This window comes from Hyperolius riggenbachi, chromosome 5 (assembly GCF_040937935.1).
Source record: "Hyperolius riggenbachi isolate aHypRig1 chromosome 5, aHypRig1.pri, whole genome shotgun sequence".
NCBI classification, from domain to species: domain Eukaryota; kingdom Metazoa; phylum Chordata; class Amphibia; order Anura; family Hyperoliidae; genus Hyperolius; species Hyperolius riggenbachi.
In genome coordinates this window covers 251,007,262-251,026,199 of record NC_090650.1, presented here as the reverse complement: position 1 = coordinate 251,026,199, position 18,938 = coordinate 251,007,262, and the positions used below count along the sequence as shown (strand labels likewise).

At 44.8% G+C, this 18,938-nt stretch overlaps 1 protein-coding gene across 1 annotated transcript in view; it reads right to left on the bottom strand.

Annotated features, from left to right (window-relative positions):
- The window catches only part of LOC137518650 (cytochrome c oxidase subunit 4 isoform 1, mitochondrial-like), a 127,286-nt gene that overhangs the window by 49,238 nt on the left and 59,110 nt on the right, over nucleotides 1-18,938 (bottom strand). The window contains exons 3-4 of the mRNA XM_068236775.1: nucleotides 7,971-8,141; nucleotides 3,964-4,098 (exon numbers count right to left, since the gene is read on the bottom strand). Coding sequence (XP_068092876.1) covers nucleotides 3,964-4,098; nucleotides 7,971-8,141 — 306 coding nt within the window. The remainder of the gene's footprint in view (nucleotides 1-3,963; nucleotides 4,099-7,970; nucleotides 8,142-18,938) is intronic.

Sequence of the window (18,938 nt, the reverse complement as noted above, 5' to 3'; positions counted from 1 at the left end):
GATGTACAGTATGTTCACACATAGAAAATACATCCATACACAAGCAGGCTGTATACATCCTTCCTTTTGTATCTCAAGAGATCATTATACACAGGCAGTGTGCATAGAGGGGCCAGGAGGGGGGAGATGCATCACAGAACCACAACACTGAAGAACTTGGCAGCCTTCCAGACACAGGCTGACAAGTCTGACAAGAGAGAGATAAGTTGATTTATTACAGAGATGGTGATAGTAGAACGTGCTGCAGTAAGCCAGAACACATTAGAATAGCTTTTGGAACTTGTAGGATGATAAAAAACAGGATGTAAGTTTTGTTACGGAGTCTCTTTAAGTGTATTCAGGATAATGGACTCTTTCCATCCATTCGTGGTTATTATAGTATTTTTCTATTATACATATGTGACGTGTCACGGAGATCTGAGCATTTGGCGTGATGTGTCACAATGTCAAAAAGGTTGGGAACCACGGTCCTAGGAGATATCTCAGGAGAAAAGGTGGATTGCATATGGGCCTGTGTGTGTGTGTGCGCACACCCGGGAAGAGGATGAAGGGGGGGCACAAAAATCAGGTTTCGCTCAGGGTGCTGTGAAACACAAGGCCAGCCCTGCTCAGGGAGGAGAAGGTCGGGACCTGCTGCACACATTAGATTTTTGGCAGAGGGGGTCTTTAGCGCCTGAATTGGCCAAGTTAATCTAGAGTGTGTATGAACCTTAATTAATCAGTAGCTCTTGAATTTTGTTAACCCCCCTGCAAATTTCTGTTTTTTTGTAGAGCCAAAATTTGTTTACTTTTTTTATGATCTTCACTAGAGTTGGTCAATGAGAAATGAGCTTTTTCCAGCTTGCATGCAAACTGTATGCAGCTTAAAACTGGGGTATATTACTGTTGCTTTTGTAAATAAAGTTTTATAATTATTGTTATAACATAAAAAAAAAAAACTAAACGGAAAAAATACACCTTTATTTCCAAACAAAATATTATCGCTATATATTGTACTAGAGACACAAATTACACATTGTAATAACCGGGACAAATGGGCAAATAAAATGTGTCTGTTTGATCTACAATAGCTCATTTTATTTTTAAACTACTATGGCTGAAAGCTGAGAAATTATGAATTTTGGCAATTTTTTTTTCTTCCCTGTAAAATGTATATAAAATAAAATATTTAGTAGCAAAAAGTACTGCCCAAAGAAAACCTAGTTTGTACCGTACAAAAAAAAAGATATAGATCATTTCAGTGTGATAAGTAGCGATAAAGTTATTGGCGAATGAATGGGAAGAGCGTGATGTGAAAATTGCTCTGGCTTTGAAGGGGAAACAACCTGTGGTAGGGAAGTGGTTAAATATCTGTATAAAATAAACATCCATTTTCTTGCCAAGCAAAAAAAATAATTCAAACGTTATCTGAAATACAAAGCATAGTTAACCACTTAAGGACCACAGTGTTAAACCCCCCCCCCCCCTAAAGACCAGGCCATTTTTCACTTTAAGGCCAAGCTGCAGGGCCGCACAACACAGCACACAAGTGATTACCCCCACCCCTTTTTTTCCCCACAAACAGAGCTCTCTGTTGGTGGGGTCTGAACGCTCCCCCTGTGTTTATTTTTTGTGTAAATATTTGTCATTTTTTAATAAATATTGCTATTTATTTATTTTCCCTCCCTCCCTGCAGCCAGCTAATCATGGCGTTCGGCTGTCATAGGCTTCAGCCTATGAGAGCCGATCGCTTTCTTGTGCCCCAGGGGGACAGCCATGTCACACGGCTGTGCCCAGTACAGCGCTGCTGCAGATCGCAGCGCTGAACTAAGTCTAACAGTTTTTGATCGGCAATCGCCGCTGGGAGACTGGAGGAGCGGAGCTCTGCCTACCAAGCAGGAGATGCGTGCGCGCAATCTCCTAAAGTAGCCGACCCCAGGACTTGACGCCAATTGGTGTTAGGCGGTCATTTGACTTGCACAGCAGAACGGAGAAGATGGCACTGTTGTCGTGATTGAGGAGGAATGGAGTGGCTGAGGGTGAGCAGTTTGTCACAGACTCACAGCCAGCCAGTGTGCTATTGTCTTGAACTGCAGCATGTCATATTAAAACATTAAATAAAGCAGAGTAAATAGTCGGGTGCTGTGTGATCATTCCAAATCGGGAGAGGGGATTCATACTCACAAGTTTGCCTCAGGCAATAAAAAGTCTAGAACCGGCCCTGTCTGTTCCAGCTCACCTCTCAGCACTTGATTGGGCTAAACCTCAGCAATCTGGCAGCAGAGATTGCTCTATTCATAATACAGATCACAGCCAGGGGCGTAACAATAGACCCTGCAAGGGATACAGCCGCAGGGAGCCCCAGAAGCTTCAGGGGGCGCTGTAAGGGAGAAGCTTCTTCTCCCTGTGCTGAGAGACTGACAACTGAGGGCATGGAGAGAAAAAAAATTCTGCTCTCTGCACAATTGTAGACAGTCCCTATGCAGTGTGCAGTAGGGTCTTGTGTACGCCCAGCCCCCAACCTCTCTACCCCTACCCAAGTGCTCTGTACTGTAATGATGCTGGAGGAGTCTGCAGAGCCAGTTCTGCTCCCAGCCTCTCCACCCCCTCCCCAAGTGCTGTGTATTGCAGTGATGCTGGAGGAGTCTGCAGAGCTAGTTCTGCTGCCATTTGAGGTGGACAGGGTGAACGTAATAAGCTGAGGCCGGGAACACACTAGTCTGTCGGTTTTCTGTATGCGTTTTCTGCACACCATGTGTCTGTATGTGTGAAAACATGCATGTTTTATCACAAAAGCAAATTTAATTGATAGAGAAAATGCATGCAGTGCTTCACTGTCATCTGTTTTTATCTGCATGGGGAAAACACATTCAAGTGTGCACAAGCCAATAGAATAACCAGTGGCGTAGCAGAGGTGCAGAGGTTGGGTTGCGACCGCATTGGGGCCCTTGGGCCAGAGGGGCCCGAGGGGCCATCCCTCAACCACAGTATTAGCTCTTTATTGGTCCTGTGCTTGCAATCACTTCTATAGATGCATTGAATGGTAGTAATCATCAACAAACGGCTTTGCATCCCCTTCTTGCACCTCTGACACTGTGGTTGTCTTTGGCAGGCTTTGGTGTGCCGTATCAATCGTGATGTATAGAGCGCTTGGGGTGCCCCAATGTAAAGCTTGCATCGGGGCCCATAGCTCCTTAGCTACGCCACTGAGAATAACATTAGTTCTCAGTTTACCTGTGCAGAAAGCAAGGGGGGGGGGGGGGGGAGGGTCCAGTGATTTCCAGCTACGCCCCTGATCACAGCTGCCACATTTAAAAAATATAATTTGCGCCTGATGTTTGCTTTACAGTTAAACTCAACTAAAAGAGGAAGTTTGAAAGCTAAAATTGTTCACCATGATTGTGAGAGTGCCTTTATAAGTGTTATTAATGTTCTATTACTTGGTCCTCTACCATTGTTAACCCTTTTTAAAATAAATCTGTAAGAGACAGATATCAGCGTGACCGGTACCCTTGTTCCTTAAACTGGCCACTAACGGTCCAATTTCTAGCGAAAAATCGTTTGAGCGATCAGAAATTCTGATCGGATTGGTTGTAAATAAATCAATTATGAACGAGTGAAAAAAATGTCGCCCGAATGAATTTTCGTCGAACGAAAATTTGGATTTTCTTGGTGGTCGTGATAGATAGGAAGCAATGATTGGTAAGTTGATGGTGTAGTGAACGATTTTTCATCCGATCAGAATTTCTGATCGCTCGAACGATTTTTCGCTAGAAATTGGACCGTTAGTGGTCAGCTTTAGACTTGCATTCACCTCCACCTCCTTTAGTGTCTCTTGGCCTAGGTTGTTACAATACAGTCAACTAGTATAACATAATATACAATGAAAAGCGTCTTGTACCTACTAGATAAAGCCAACCTTTAGCGTGAATAGACAGTTAGTCATTCATTTACTCTAATAAAGCTCCTCAGCATACCACTCACCATAAAGGCGTAGCCACAAAAGATATAAACCACTAAGAGCCAGGAAGTACAGTGCTGCCCCCACTACTGTTTTCCACTCATTTGGTGTTCCTTTATTCATCTCTGCATAGGACAGTTCAAAGCTGAGGCGGTACACTGCAACAAAGGAGAACATCATAAACCCGATACAGTATTTCTCCATAATGCATTGTTACTTAAAGTGGGCCTATCAGCACAGCAAGCATCTGTATGATCAGCACAGATCCCTTTGATATATTTTAACTACTTCCGTACCAGTAGTCTCTGCCCCCTTAAGGACCAGAGACTGCTGGCACGGTAAAACTGTGCTTACCGACGAATCGACGCAATCATCCGCCGTCTTTGCCGGTCATGCCGTTCTGTCCCCGCTGCAGGTCCCTCTCTCTGCTGTCCCTGTGACGGCAGAGCTGTGCGAGCAGGTCAGGAGCCGTTTTCATTGTTTCATTGGCTCCTGACCCTGTCATCACTGTAAGCCAATGTCAGGAGCCAATGAAATAGTCTCCACAACGGCTCACACAGCTCTGCCGTCATATAGACGGCTGGGCAAGTGATCTGCGGCGAGGAGACAGTGGCGACAAGTGTTGAAATCTACGTCCTGTCAGATCTGCGCAGCCATATGCAGGACTTGGATTTCAACTGCATTGGTCCGGAAAGGTTAATTAAATCATCATCTAGGTCATTTACTGCTGTCTTATTACTTAATTGCCAGCCAGAGCCCAATATGGCCATTTTCCAGTAGCCACCAGTCCATTTTTACTTGGATGTAAATAACAGCTGGGTCAAACCTGTGAGTGGTCTGTATCTGTAAATTGGAGCAGTACCTTCCTTGTAGTGTGTGATGGGTATAACTCATATCCTAGATTATAATCCCCATGTCCATGTGTACACTCCTGTCCCTGTGTCCGTGCGTTGGCGCTACTCTGCACATGTGCCACACGAACAGCTGTTGGGACAGGAGCAGGATGGGCCAGGGGGCCGGGCGGGCGTGTGGGCACACACGTAGCGGCCAGGCGCGCGCGTGCATGCACGCTGACATGTGGTGGCGGTGACGGACCTAGAGCCCATTTTTAAACAGACTTATGTCAACTAGGAGATCATATTTATATATTTTATTTTTTCGTAGAGTTTTAGTTACTTGTGCCTCTCATACATTATACAGTATCTATGTCCTCTTTGCTACTAATTTTTGCACCAGGATGTAGATATACAATACCGGTCAAAAGTTTTACTACCCAATTTTTCCATTTTTTTATTGAAATTCAAGCAGCTCATCTCCGATGGACTGGTTAAAATGGTACAAAGGTACAAGATGGTAGAAGTTAAAAATAAATAAAATTACCATAACTGGAAAATAAACATTTCAAAATTATAAAAATGGTCTTTTGCAGGGAACAAGAAATGAGTTAAAGGACACCTGAAGTGATAGGGATATGGAGGCTGCCATATTTATTTCCTTTTAAACAATACCAGTTACCTGGCTTGCTTCTGATCTCTCATGCATCAGTAGTGTCTGGGTCACACAACTGAAACAAGCATGAAGTAAGTCAGACTTCAGTAATGCTGGGTACACACGTAACTTTTTTTGTGCGATAGATAGATATCAGATAGATAAAACCTGTCATGTCCGATATTGCTCCCGATTGTTTCCGCGCTCGATTTCTCATAGCAGTGAATAGAAAAACATAAGAAAAACGAATGAAGACAAGAGAATCGAGCACAGGATCGAGTGCGGAATTGTGCCGCAAAATCGATCGGGTCGGAGAATCGCACGAAAAAACATAACGTGTGTACCCAGCATTAGAAACATCTGATCTGCATATGCTTGTTCAGAGTCTATGGCTAAAAGTATTAGAGGCAGAGAATCAGCAGGACTGCCAGGCAAATGGTATTGTTTAAGAGGAAGTAAAAATGGTAGCCTCCAAATCGCTCTCATTTCAGGTTTCCTTTAACAACTTTGGCCTCGATTCATAAAACTGCCTGCGAGCGGGGAAAGTCGAGCGGGGAAACACCGCTGTCGGTATTTCCGCCTTCAGGGTGGTAATTCATAAAAATTTAGCTACTTGTGATATATGTGCGGAGATACTCCGCTGTAGGCAGGCGTTAGGCTGTCGGGAGACGTGCGGAAACAGGGGAAGCAGGCGGAATCCCTCCGTGCGGTGTTCTCTCTGCAGCTGCTTGGGAGGTCTGTCCCATTCACTGCAACGGATTCCGCACGCTTCTCGCCACATCAGAGGTAGCGGTAATACCCGTCCGCATACCGCTACCTCTAATCTTTATGAATTGACATTTGTTACTGTTGCTGTGATAATCACCGCGCAAGGCGGTGATTGATCACTCTGCTCGCAAATGTCGGCTTTTCATGCGGAAAAAGCCTTTATGAATGCATATTTTGGTGTGTGGTCGGTAAAGTGAGCGTTTTTTTGCATTTCCGAATGCGGGAATGCTTTATGAATCGAGGCCTTTGTTACTGTTCTGAATCAGTGTAGGTTGATCAGGCCTTGAAAGTTTTTGCAATTAATTTATACAGGTGTCGCAACTTTTTCTGATTATTTACAACTCTCACTGTCTGTATAAAATCAAATTGGAACAGACGGTGGCACCAACCCCTAGTGGGCATTATTTGAACAGTATTGTACTGCAGTAAGTAGTGTGTTGCTATAAAAATGGTGAGAAAAACAGCAATTAACAATGGAAGAGAGACCAGACCTTCATTAAACCTAAAAGCGAAGAGGATGTTATTACTAGAGTTACCAAAAGCTTACTCTTTCAATCCTTTGAAGTTATCATCTTCATTCAAAACGTCCTATTTTAATTTATGGACACAGTACAATACTCAACTGCTGCATCTATAATTCAATAAAATATTACTGCTTGTACAGCTGTTTAAAAATATTTTCGGCAATGGGTGCATACAAATCGCTAAAGTAGTTATCACCCGTAAGTGTATGTCCAGAGATGACAGACTAGGATATAATAGTACGGGGAATGTGAGGTGTGCCAGTTGGGTTAAGATAACAATAGAGCTCTCTTTACAAAAATAACTGTGCATTTATACACTTGACCACAGTAGCTTACCCAGCACACCAAGTGGCTGCTGCTCTCCATAGCTGCCTATGGGCTATTCAACTGTGTTTTGATCTGTTTTGCTCATTTGTCTATGATATTTGTGGTAGGGTTCTCAAACTTTGCACAGTTGGTCACTGGGTGACTGGGATTAAGTGGGTGGATCCTACAAAATCCAATCAAAATTCACCTATTGATTTTCAAGGGGAATATTTAATTGCTGCCATTCTTGCACTATTAATGGCACAAGCCTCAAACCTGGTACAGTTGGTCATTGGATGACTGGGGTTCAGATTCAGAAAAGGGGGTGGAGCCACAGCCAATCAGATTTGTTTCATTTCATTGCAAATTGATGCCAAAGACCTCAAAGCTCATAAACTAGGTCATTGAGTAATTGAGTAATTGTGTGTTAGGGTTAGGAAAAGTGGGCAGAGCCAACACCAGCCAAATACATACCCGGGCCATCAGCTAGTTAATTATAATACAGATTTACAAACAATCTCCTGGAACGTAACCTGTTTGTAACTAGGGGTCCGCCGGCAATACATATTATGTTTACACTGAAGTGCTGTCTGAATTTAACAACCTCAGTTTCTGGTTTGCTTGGTCAAAATGGATTTGACATTGGTACAAAAAAACATTTTGGCACATAAGACGCACTTTTTCTCCCCCAAAATGGGAGAAAAAGTTATTGCGTCTTATATGCAAAAAACTGGGAGTATCTGACTTATAATTGCTCACCAATATGAATTGCCAACCCGCTGCTATGGCGGGGACTCCCTGTATTGTGTCCTCCGGTCCCCCCTGTTTCCTCCTCAGCTCCCCCCTGAATAATGTAAAGCAACGGCAGCAGGACTCAGTGGGTTCACCTAAGCCAGCGGCTCCAGTGGCAAATTAATAAAATGAAGTTAATGAAAATTACATACATGCAAGTTTTTCCTCCTTTGTGAGCTGAGTCCAAGATCCAGTCTCCTTTTGTTTCAGGGCTTTCTGCTGCGGTGTGAATTCTGTTACAAAGGGTGCATCAGGCAGCGGGAAGGCACGAGAATTGCAGTACATCGGCTTTGTGTAGTAAGGTATTTCTTCACTTGGTGCATCTAGAAACATATAAAGCTACATCAATGTAAGCTACAGAAGTCTGAAAAGAAAAAGCTGATAATAGATGTGTATCATCTGTAAAAAAATGCACAGTGCTTTAAACACCCCGGGGGCCATGCATGCTTAAGTTTGGCGCATAGATCTAACTACGATGGCGCCCAATGCATTTGTGCACACCTGAGACTCGGCTACCCAATGACAGTTGAGTTCTGGGCACCTTAACCTGGCTTCTGAACCTGTGATCACTAGGGATGCTAAATGATATGCAAATACTTCAGAGTTTATGCAAATGTATGTAAATTTTGATGGAAATAAATGCAGCTTGAAAGTAGACCAATCAAGTCCCACCCAGGTTTAAACTGACTGTGAGCAGCTCCCCATGCCACAGAGACAATTCTGCTGCTCCCAATGCCACAGAGACAATTCTGCTGCTCCCCATGGTACAGAGACAATTCTGCTGCTCCCCATACCATAGAGACAATTCTGCTGCTCCCCATGGCACAGAGACAGTTCTACTGCTCCCCATACCATAGAGACAATTCTGCTGCTCCCCATGGCACAGAGACAGTTCTGCTGCTACCCATTCCACAGAGACAATTCTGCTGCTCCCCATGGCACAGAGACAATTCTGCTGCTACCCATGCCACAGAGACAATTCTGCTGCTCCCCATACCACAGAGACAATTCTGCTGCTACCCATGCCACAGAGACAATTCTGCTGCTCCCAATGCCACAGAGACAATTATGCTGCTCCCCATGGTACAGAGACAATTCTGCTGCTCCCCATACCATAGAGACAATTCTGCTGCTCCCCATGGCACAGAGACAGTTCTACTGCTCCCCATACCATAGAGACAATTCTGCTGCTCCCCATGGCACAGAGACAGTTCTGCTGCTACCCATGCCACAGAGACAATTCTGCTGCTCCCCATACCACAGAGACAATTCTACTGCTCCCCATACCATAGAGACAATTCTGCTGCTCCCCATGGCACAGAGACAGTTCTACTGCTCCCCATACCATAGAGACAATTCTGCTGCTACCCATGCCTTAGAGACAATTCTGCTGCTACCCATGCCACAGAGACGATTCTGCTGCTCCCCATGGCACAGAGACAGTTCTGCTGCTACCCATGCCACAGAGACAATTCTGCTGCTCCCCATGCCACAGAGACAATTCTGCTGCTCCCCATGGTACAGAGACAATTCTGCTGCTCCCCATACCACAGAGACAATTCTACTGCTCCCCATACCATAGAGACAATTCTGCTGCTCCCCATGGCACAGAGACAATTCTGCTGCTACCCATGCCACAGAGACGATTCTGCTGCTACCCATGCAACAGAGACGATTCTGCTGCTCCCCATGGCACAGAGACAGTTCTGCTGCTACCCATGCCACAGAGACAATTCTGCTGCTCCCCATGGCACAGAGACAGTTCTGCTGCTACCCATGCCACAGAGACAATTCTGCTGCTCCCCATGCCACAGAGACAATTCTGCTGCTCCCCATGGTACAGAGACAATTCTGCTGCTCCCCATGCCACAGAGACAATTCTACTGCTCCCCATACCATAGAGACAATTCTGCTGCTCCCCATGGCACAGAGACAGTTCTGCTGCTACCCATGCCACAGAGACAATTCTGCTGCTCCCCATGCCACAGAGACAATTCTGCTGCTCCACATGGCACAGAGACAGTTCTGCTGCTCCCCATACCATAGAGACAATTCTGCTGCTCCCCATGGCACAGAGACAGTTCTGCTGCTACCCATGCCACAGAGACAATTCTGCTGCTCCCCATGGCACAGAGACAGTTCTGCTGCTACCCATGCCACAGAGACAATTCTGCTGCTCCCCATGCCACAGAGACAGTTCTGCTGCTACCCATGCCACAGAGACAATTCTGCTGCTCCCCATGCCACAGAGACAATACTGCTGTTCCCCATGGTACAGAGACAATTCTGCTGCTCCCCATACCACAGAGACAATTCTACTGCTCCCCATACCATAGAGACAATTCTGCTGCTCCCCATGGCACAGAGACAGTTCTGCTGCTACCCATGCCACAGAGACAATTCTGCTGCTCCCCATGGCACAGAGACAGTTCTGCTGCTACCCATGCCACAGAGACAATTCTGCTGCTCCCCATGCCACAGAGACAATTCTGCTGCTCCACATGGCACAGAGACAATTCTGCTGCTCCCCATACCATAGAGACAATTCTGCTGCTCCCCAGTCCACAGAGACAATTCTGCTGCTCCCCATGCCACAGAGACAATTCTGCTGCTCCCCATGGCACACAGACAATTCTGCTGCTCCACATGGCACAGAGACAATTCTGCTGCTCCCAATGCCACAGAGACAATTCTGCTGCTCCCCATGGCACAGAGACAATTCTGCTGTTCCCAATGACACAGAGACAATTCTGCTGCTCCCCATGGCACAGAGACAATTCTGCTGCTCCCCGTGCCACACAGACAATTCTGCTGCTCCACATGGCACAGAGACAATTCTGCTGCTCCCCGTGCCACACAGACAATTCTGCTGCTCCCCATACCACACAGACAGTTCTCTGTGGCATAGAGACAATTCTGCTGCTCCTATACTCATAATAATCAATTCTATAGATACTCTGAATAGTAGTGATCATTAACAAACTGCTCCCCATTCCCTTCTTGCACCTCTGACACTGTAGTTGCCATTGGCAGGTTTTGATGTGCCGTATGCTTGGAGGGCCCCAATGTAAAACTTGCATCAGGGCCCACAGCTCCTTAGCTATGCCACTGATCAGCCCTATTGATTTCTGTGAGCCAAACAGTTAGCTAGGGTTAGGGTGTGCTAAACAGTTAGCATGTGAAGTGCCGTTCCCGGACTTTTGCGTGCGCAAAGTGCCGCGATTCGCGTGATCGTGGACTTTTGCGTGCGCAATTTGTGGCAAATTGCGCGCGCAAACGTCCACGATCGCGGAACTTTGCGCGCACAAAAGTCTGCGAACGGCATTTCACGTGCTAAACAGTTTGCACAGCTTTGTGAATCAAGCCCCTAGTGTTATACAGTTGTACAGTTGCCACCATAGGTGGCTGGATAGTGTAATGGTTAAGGGCTCTGCCTCTGACACAGGAGACCTGGGTTCGAATCTCGGCTCTGCCTGTTCAGTAAGCCAACACCTATTCAGTAGGAGACCTCAGGCAAGTTTCCCTAACACTGCTACTGCCTATAGAGCGCGCCCTAGTGGCTGCAGCTCTGGCGCTTTGAGTCTGCCAGGAGAAAAGCGCAATATAAATGTTCTGTGTTTTATTTGTTTGTTTTGTTTGTATTATATATTTCTAGAATTGCCACTTGAGCACTAAAGCATGTTGTTCAAAACATTTCCCACAAAATATTCAGTACAGAGGGTTTCCGATAAACTGTTGACCAAGATGGGGCTACACAAAGAGCATTGAATAAAACAAATGCTTTCCTCATATGTGTCCCATGCAAAGATGATGTCCTCATAACTGTCACAAAATGAGATTATGTGAGGGAAAAAAATGCCCAAAGAATAAATTAAGAAAAGCTTATTGTTGGAGAGGAACTACATTTTGTAATAGAAATACTGTAGGCTTAAAAATAAATGTAAGTTAGTCAGTAAAAAGAAAAGATTTGACAACTTAATTTGTCAGTCTTTCTCACAGCTTCCTATGGTTAAATGTATTTTAATAATACATAATAATAATAATAATAGTAATACAATATTCACAATCCAGCACCTAGACATCAAAGTCTTTTTTTTTTTAATCCTTTAGGTGCCACTTTTCACTTTCAAGATCGCTCAGTTTTCTTTCAATGACTAAGCATTTTCAACAAAAGCTACTTGGCCAGGTACCCTTGGCCAGTTCACGGACTCATTACATACATAAAATAGCGTTAGAGACAAACCAGTTATGTTTCAGGTGTATGCCCTCTTTCAGGTGTATGTCCTCTTGCAGGTGTATGCCCTCTTTCAATGGCACATTTAAAAAAGGGCACAAAAGCTTTGTGAAGATGAAGATTTCATTTTTCAACACGACCTGGCACCTGCTCACAGTGCCAAAACCACTGGTAAATGGTTTACTGACCATGGTATTACTGTGCTCAATTGGCCTGCCAACTCTCCTGACCTGAACCCCATAGAAAATCTGTGGGATATTGTGAAGAGAAAGTTGAGAGACGCAAGACCCAACACTCTGGATGAGCTTAAAGAGGATCTGTAACCTCAAAAAATCCCTTGGGGGGTACTCACCTCGGGTGGGGGAAGCCTCCGGATCCTAATGAGGCTTCCCACACCGTCCTCTGTCCCACGGGGGTCTCGCTGCAGCCCTCCGTGCAGCCGTGACGTAATATTTACCTTCCTGGCTCCTGCGCAGGCGCTCTGGCGGCTGTCGGCTCCGAACTACACGGAAATACCCGATCGCCATCGGTTCTGCTCTACTGCACAGGCGCAAGTTTCCGGCGCCTGCGCAGTAGAGCGGACCCGACTGAGATCGGGTATTTCCGTGTAGTTCGGAGAGGAAAGCAGCCACAGCGCCCCCGCTGGAGCCAGCAAAGGTAAATATTGAAATTACAGTCGGGCCTGTCGCCGGCTGTTCAGAGGGCTGCAGCGAGACCCCCGTGGGACAGAGGACGGCGTGGGAAGCCTCATTAGGATCCGGAGGCTTCCCCCACCCGAGGTGAGTACCCCCCAGGGGATCTTTTTCATGTTACAGAGTCTCTTTAAGGCCGCTATCGAAGCATCCTGGGCCTCCATAACACCTGAGCAGTGCCACAGGCTGATTGCCTCCATGCCACGCCGCATTGAAGCAGTCATTTCCGCAAAAGGATTCTCGATCAAATATTGAGTGCATAACTGAGCATAATTATTTGAAGGTTTACATTTTTTTTGTTTTAAAAACACTTTTCTTTTATTGGTCGGATGAAATATGCTAATTTTTTGAGATAGGAAATTTGGGTTTTCATGAGCTGTATGCCAAAATCATCAATATTAAAACAATAAAATGCTTGACCTACTTCAGTTGTGCGTATTTGAATCTAAAATATATAAAAGTCTAATGTTTATCAGTACATTACAAAAAATAATGAACTTTATCACAATATGCTAATTTTCTGAGAAGATCCTGTATATACAGGTAAACATCCAATCAGAATCAGTATACAAATGAGAGGACCTGATGGGGAACTGCTCATTTAAATATTAAGCACATGCCCCCATCCAGGTAAATGATTCTGATTAGTCACAACGTTCAAAACGTGACATAGCATAAACACTGCATAAATACCTACATACCTACATATTGTACCGATCTGAATGTATTAAAAGTAAGCCCCTGTGTTATTCCAAATGGGGTGATCAAGATCCATAAAATGTTTGGTATTAACCATAAATCTCGTAAATGCACACACCACCCGAAAATACACCAATGAAAATAAAGGAATTTGCATATGGCGAATCCAGCATGAGAAAAGGAAAAAGCCGACCAATAGGATAAAGGATTTACCAACCAGTCCCATGTATCCTAGGAGCCCGCCGACCAATAGCTGGAGCATCCCATAGGTCAGGGGTCTCAAACTCAATTTACCTGGGGGGCCGCAGGAGGCAAAGTCAGGATGAGGCTGGGCCGCATAAGGAATTTCACAATCGCGGCGCATCGCGGCCTCTGCCCGCCCCTCTCACTCTTCCTTCAGAGAGGGGCGGGGAGAGGCGGCGATCCGTGCGGCGATTGACGTCAGGAGGGGCAGAGCTGAAGCTGAAAGCTCTGCCCCTTCCAGGAAATGCCGGCGGATTGCCCCCCGGGCGATTTGGGGGCTCTGCAGTCCTCGTTTAGCGGCGGGGATGCGGCGGATTGCTTCGGAGCACTGAAGCGAACTATAAGGAAGCTTTTGCCGGCGAAGGGCCACAAAATATTGTATCGAGGGCCGCAAATGGCCCGCGGGCCGCGAGTTTGAGACCCCTGCCATAGGTGCTTATGTGGGCAGAACAATTCATCCATCTGCCCACACAATAGATCGTCTGATAGGGCCCGCCCCTCTACAGCGTCACCGCTGAGGGGGAAGTAAATGGTCGTGCGCACCCGCTCGTAAGAGTCATGGGGTGGAGCTACAAAAAGTAAACAAATGCGCCGACCAATAGATCATCCAACAGGGCCCGCCCCTCTACAAGGTAACCACTAAGAGGAAGTAAATAGAACCCCCGGCCAGTAGAACTGGGCCTGCTAACCATTAAAAAAGCTAAAGGGCAGACGTCATAACCAGAAGCCGCCCATGAGAAAAAAACAGTATCCCCGCTGACCAATAGAGGGAAAAAGTACTCACCATAGAAACGCCAGCAGCATAGTAAAAAAAAAAGGGGTGTGTGCATAATGACTTTTTTGGTACCCCACGCCCAGATACTACCTTTAACTTTTCTGCAGTTTGACCCTTGGGGACTTTGGCCCTAGAAATAAAAGTGCATTCACCCCGAATAGTCATCCCGCTATTGATTTGTTTGTGAAACGAGTTAAGGGGGATTTAAGGAAAGTGGAGAAGGCTGCTAGAACAGGCCGAATAATGGTTAATCATAATTTGAATAGTGTTGAAAGGAGTGCACTGAGGTCACTAGAACAAAATTCTAGCATAATTATACGACCAGCAGATAAGGGGGGGGGGGGGGGGGGGTGGTTGTACTTGAGAAGGAATATTATGTGGGTGAAATCAACAAACAACTGTCTAATGGATCGGTGTACAGGAGGTTGGATGGTAATCCTATTATGGTGCTTATGGGAAAGATTGAGGCAGTTGTAAAGGATGCTTTAGACAAGGGCCTCATTGGTGATGATCTTTTCAGATTTCTTGTCAGTCGTCATCCTTCCACCCCCCTCCTGTACACCCTTCCTAAAATACATAAGAATCTTTGTTCTCCTCCTTGGAGACCGATTGTTGCTGCAACTAATTCTGTTTTTTCTCCTTTAGCTCGGTTCGGATCGGATTTTACAACCTTTTGTTTTTGGATTACCATCTTTTATTAAGGACACAGGGGCATTTCTGACTAAGTTAAAGCGGATCCGAGATGAAAAACTAAATATAACAAGTAACTTGTCTGTATATCTTACCTAAAGTTTAGATAGTTTACACAGCAAATCTAGCTGCAAACAGCTTTAATAGAATAATAATATTTCTTCCTGTGATACGACAGCAGCCATGTTGTTTGTAAACATTACACAGAGGCAGGCTTATCTGCATCTTGAGCAAAGAAAACTAATCCCCCCCTCCTCCTCCCTCCTCCCCTCTGCCTCTGAAATCTCTGGCTAGTAATACCTCCCCCTCCTCCTGCCCAGACTGAGCTCCCATGAGCCCTTGCTACTGTCTGAAAGTGCCTTGGCTCTCTGTAAACCCGTGGGAGTGGCTTATTTAGTTTATAGGGAATTAGAGCATTAAAACAAAAACAAAAAAGTATTTGGCTTGAGGAATGCCCTATAAACAATAGGAAAGGAACACAATTAAGCAATGAGTAAAAGTTCATCTCGGATCCACTTTAAGTAACCTGGGGGAGGTGGGAGGTCAGTGGCTACTGGTGACTCTTGACGTGGAGAGCCTCTACGCCTCCATCCCGCATGATGGAGGTGTGGAGGCAGTCGAACATTACCTCTTTACATCCTCTGACTTTGACGACCCACAGAGAGCCTTTCTGTTGGCTCTGTTAAACATCATTCTTAGGGAAAATTATTTCCTTTGTTGACGGACACTTTTATGTGCAGTATAGGGGTACGGCTATGGGGTCGAGTGTGGCCCCTGTTTATGCCAACCTCTATATGGGATTATTTGAAGAGGCTTTTGTTTATACATCTATTTTTTTTCAGAAACATGAGAAATGTTGGTTTTGCTATATAGATGATGTTTTTTGTTTATGGGCGGGGCCACACTCGACCCTTGTTGACTCCCTTCACTGCAGATGTACTGAGATTAGACTTACCATCAATAGTGACCCTTCACAGATTTCATACTTGGACACTCTAGTTATGAAAGAAGGTGGTAGATTAGTGACTGATCTTTTTCGTAAAGAGTCTGATAGGAATGCCATTCTTCATTATAATAGTTTCCATCCACAGCATATGATCCACAATATTCCAGGCGGTCAGTTTCAACACATTGATCAAATTGTTAAGGATGAGAGCAGACAGGATTTGAGAATCTCTGAAATGGTCAGTCGTTTTAGAGGGAGGGGGTACCCTGCCCATCTTCTTAAGGAACAGTTAGTTAGGAGTAGGGGGACTAGAAATAGACATTACACTAAAAGTAGAGGTGATAGGGTCTCTTTTGTTTCCACCTACAGCACTATCAGCAGACAAGTTGTGAGGTGTGTAAGACGTCATTGGAATATTCTGGGGGATTCTCTCCCTCATATTAAGGAATTTCGTCAACCACCAATGTTTTGTTATAAGAGAGCATCATCCTTACGTAGCCGCCTGGTCCATTCTGACGTTAAGACCAAGAGCACTAGACCTAGACAATGTGGCACCTTTCAATGCCTTAACTGTTGCATTTGTAACAGTTTGATTAAGGGAGACTATTTTTGTCACCCTACAAGTGGTAAACGTTATAATCTACATGACAGGTATACTTGTGACTCTAAATGGGTCATCTATTTACTCAAATGCCCCTGTGGCAAATGCTATGTCGGTCAGACAACACACAGGTTGAAGGACCGCATTGCATCGCATAAATCAGCAATACGCAAGAGGGATATGGACCAGGCGGTCTCTGAAAATTTTACTAAATTTGGTCACAATGTGAATCAACTTAAGGTCTGTGTCATTGATAGTGTCAGATTAGATGATAGAGGGGGGGATCACCACTCTAAATTATCCAGAATAGAATCTAGGTGGATTAGGGAATTGGACACAGTCAACACAGGCCTGAATAGGGACTATGATCTGCAGTTAGATTGGTAGTTTATCATGTTCATGTAGTGTACATATGTATATAACTTATGATATTTTTCTGCTCTATAGAATGTTCATTTATTGTAATAGTATAGTTAGATTCCTTGTGGATCATTACATTTAGGTCGATTTAGATCCAGTTTTTTTCTAATAAAGTTTTCTTAATTCAGTCATTATGCACACACACCCCTTTTTTTTACTATGCTGCTGACGTTTCTATGGTGAGTACTTTTTCCCTCTATTGGTCAGCGGGGATACTGTTTAAAGCTGCAGTGGCCTGTTTTTTTAAAAATGGCTTGGCCACTAGGAGGGTTTAAGCTCGTGGTCCTTAAAGGGAACCAGAGAGGAAGCACCCTTGTGTATTTTACCATATATATCAGTAAGAACATTAGAGAAAACACTTACCATGCTCTCTGTTTCCTCCTCACTGCTAAAAGTGTCTTTTAACAGCAGTCACAAGAATCCCAGACTGAGCAATTAAATCTGGCTTTGCTGGGAATGATTATAGCTGAGTCATTATAGCAAAGCCACAAGGGGGCAGGCTTGGGCTTGAAATAATGCCACAGAATACATACTTAGCTATAATCTTTCTGTAGCAAAGCTAGACGGAGCAGCCTGACTTCTCAGTCGAGGATTCTTATCAGACGTGATAACAGTCAGATTACACAGAGAACAATGAAACAAAGGGCAGATTAGGTGTTTACTGTCATGTTCCCACTGATTTATAAGGTAAAATACAAGAGGGTGCTTCATCTCTGGTTCTCTTTAAGTGGTTAAGAAGCACTGTTTATCTTGCAGTCTGAGTGAGTTCATTGGATTGTGCACAAGTAGTGAATGACTGAGGCAGGTCATTTCGACGCATGCTCTTTCCCACGCTGTGCCTGACCTGGGAGCTGCCATAGACATAATGTTATTATGTCTATGGCCACACAGCGGTGTAATATGGTTGGCGCCGATAGCTGGACTCCGAATCACTTCTCCCGCTGAGTTGGGGGAATAGTATCTAATGCTCTCACCCTGCGCCAAAGTGACTTAGTGGCTAAACTACTGGTATGTGTTATTGACACTCTTTTACTGATGATGATAGCAGCTCTATTTATTCTATTACTTTCTTTTCCATTTAAGATCCGATGGTCACATGATTGGTGGCCATTCGGAGGCAACCTGGTGATGCGCTGATCCACCTATGCGCAATTTTGAATTTTTACTTGGTAGCGCACCCAGGCTATGCATATGCATAATTTAGGATTAGTTAGTGTTAGGGCCCCTCCCATGGGGGATGACTTCTTCGCCGGTGGGAGGGACAAGTACTTAATAAGTTGCCTGTAAGCTATTATGGAAACCAACATCCTCCAATGGTAGAGAGGTGCATTTTATTTGAATGCTGGGTATGTATTTTATCCCACTGGTGGGGCTTGCACTCTCAAGCACAACTTTGCGCGTGATCAGTAAAAGCTTTAGGCGTGCTAACTGCTTAGCACCCTAGTTAGCATGCCCAAAGCTTTTAGGCGTGCTAACTGAGTTAGCACCCTTCTGTGAATCGAGCCCCAGGTGTACCGTCTAGGTGAGCTCCTGAAACATTTAAAGGACTATTGCTCAAATGTATATACCTAGTAGATAATGCATTTAAAATCAAATACAAATATATGCATATTTCAAAATACAGAACTACACATATAATAAAAGGATATCAGCACATGAGATTCAAATCCCACCTGACGTTCAGACCCCTGGCGTGCGGGTACCCAGGGTCATTATCCAAAAGGCGTCACGTAATAGTAGCTTGTGATAAGTATCTCCTTCTCATCTCACATGCTCAGTGAGAAGAGGAGACACTTCTTGCAAACTAATGTTAAGCCTTT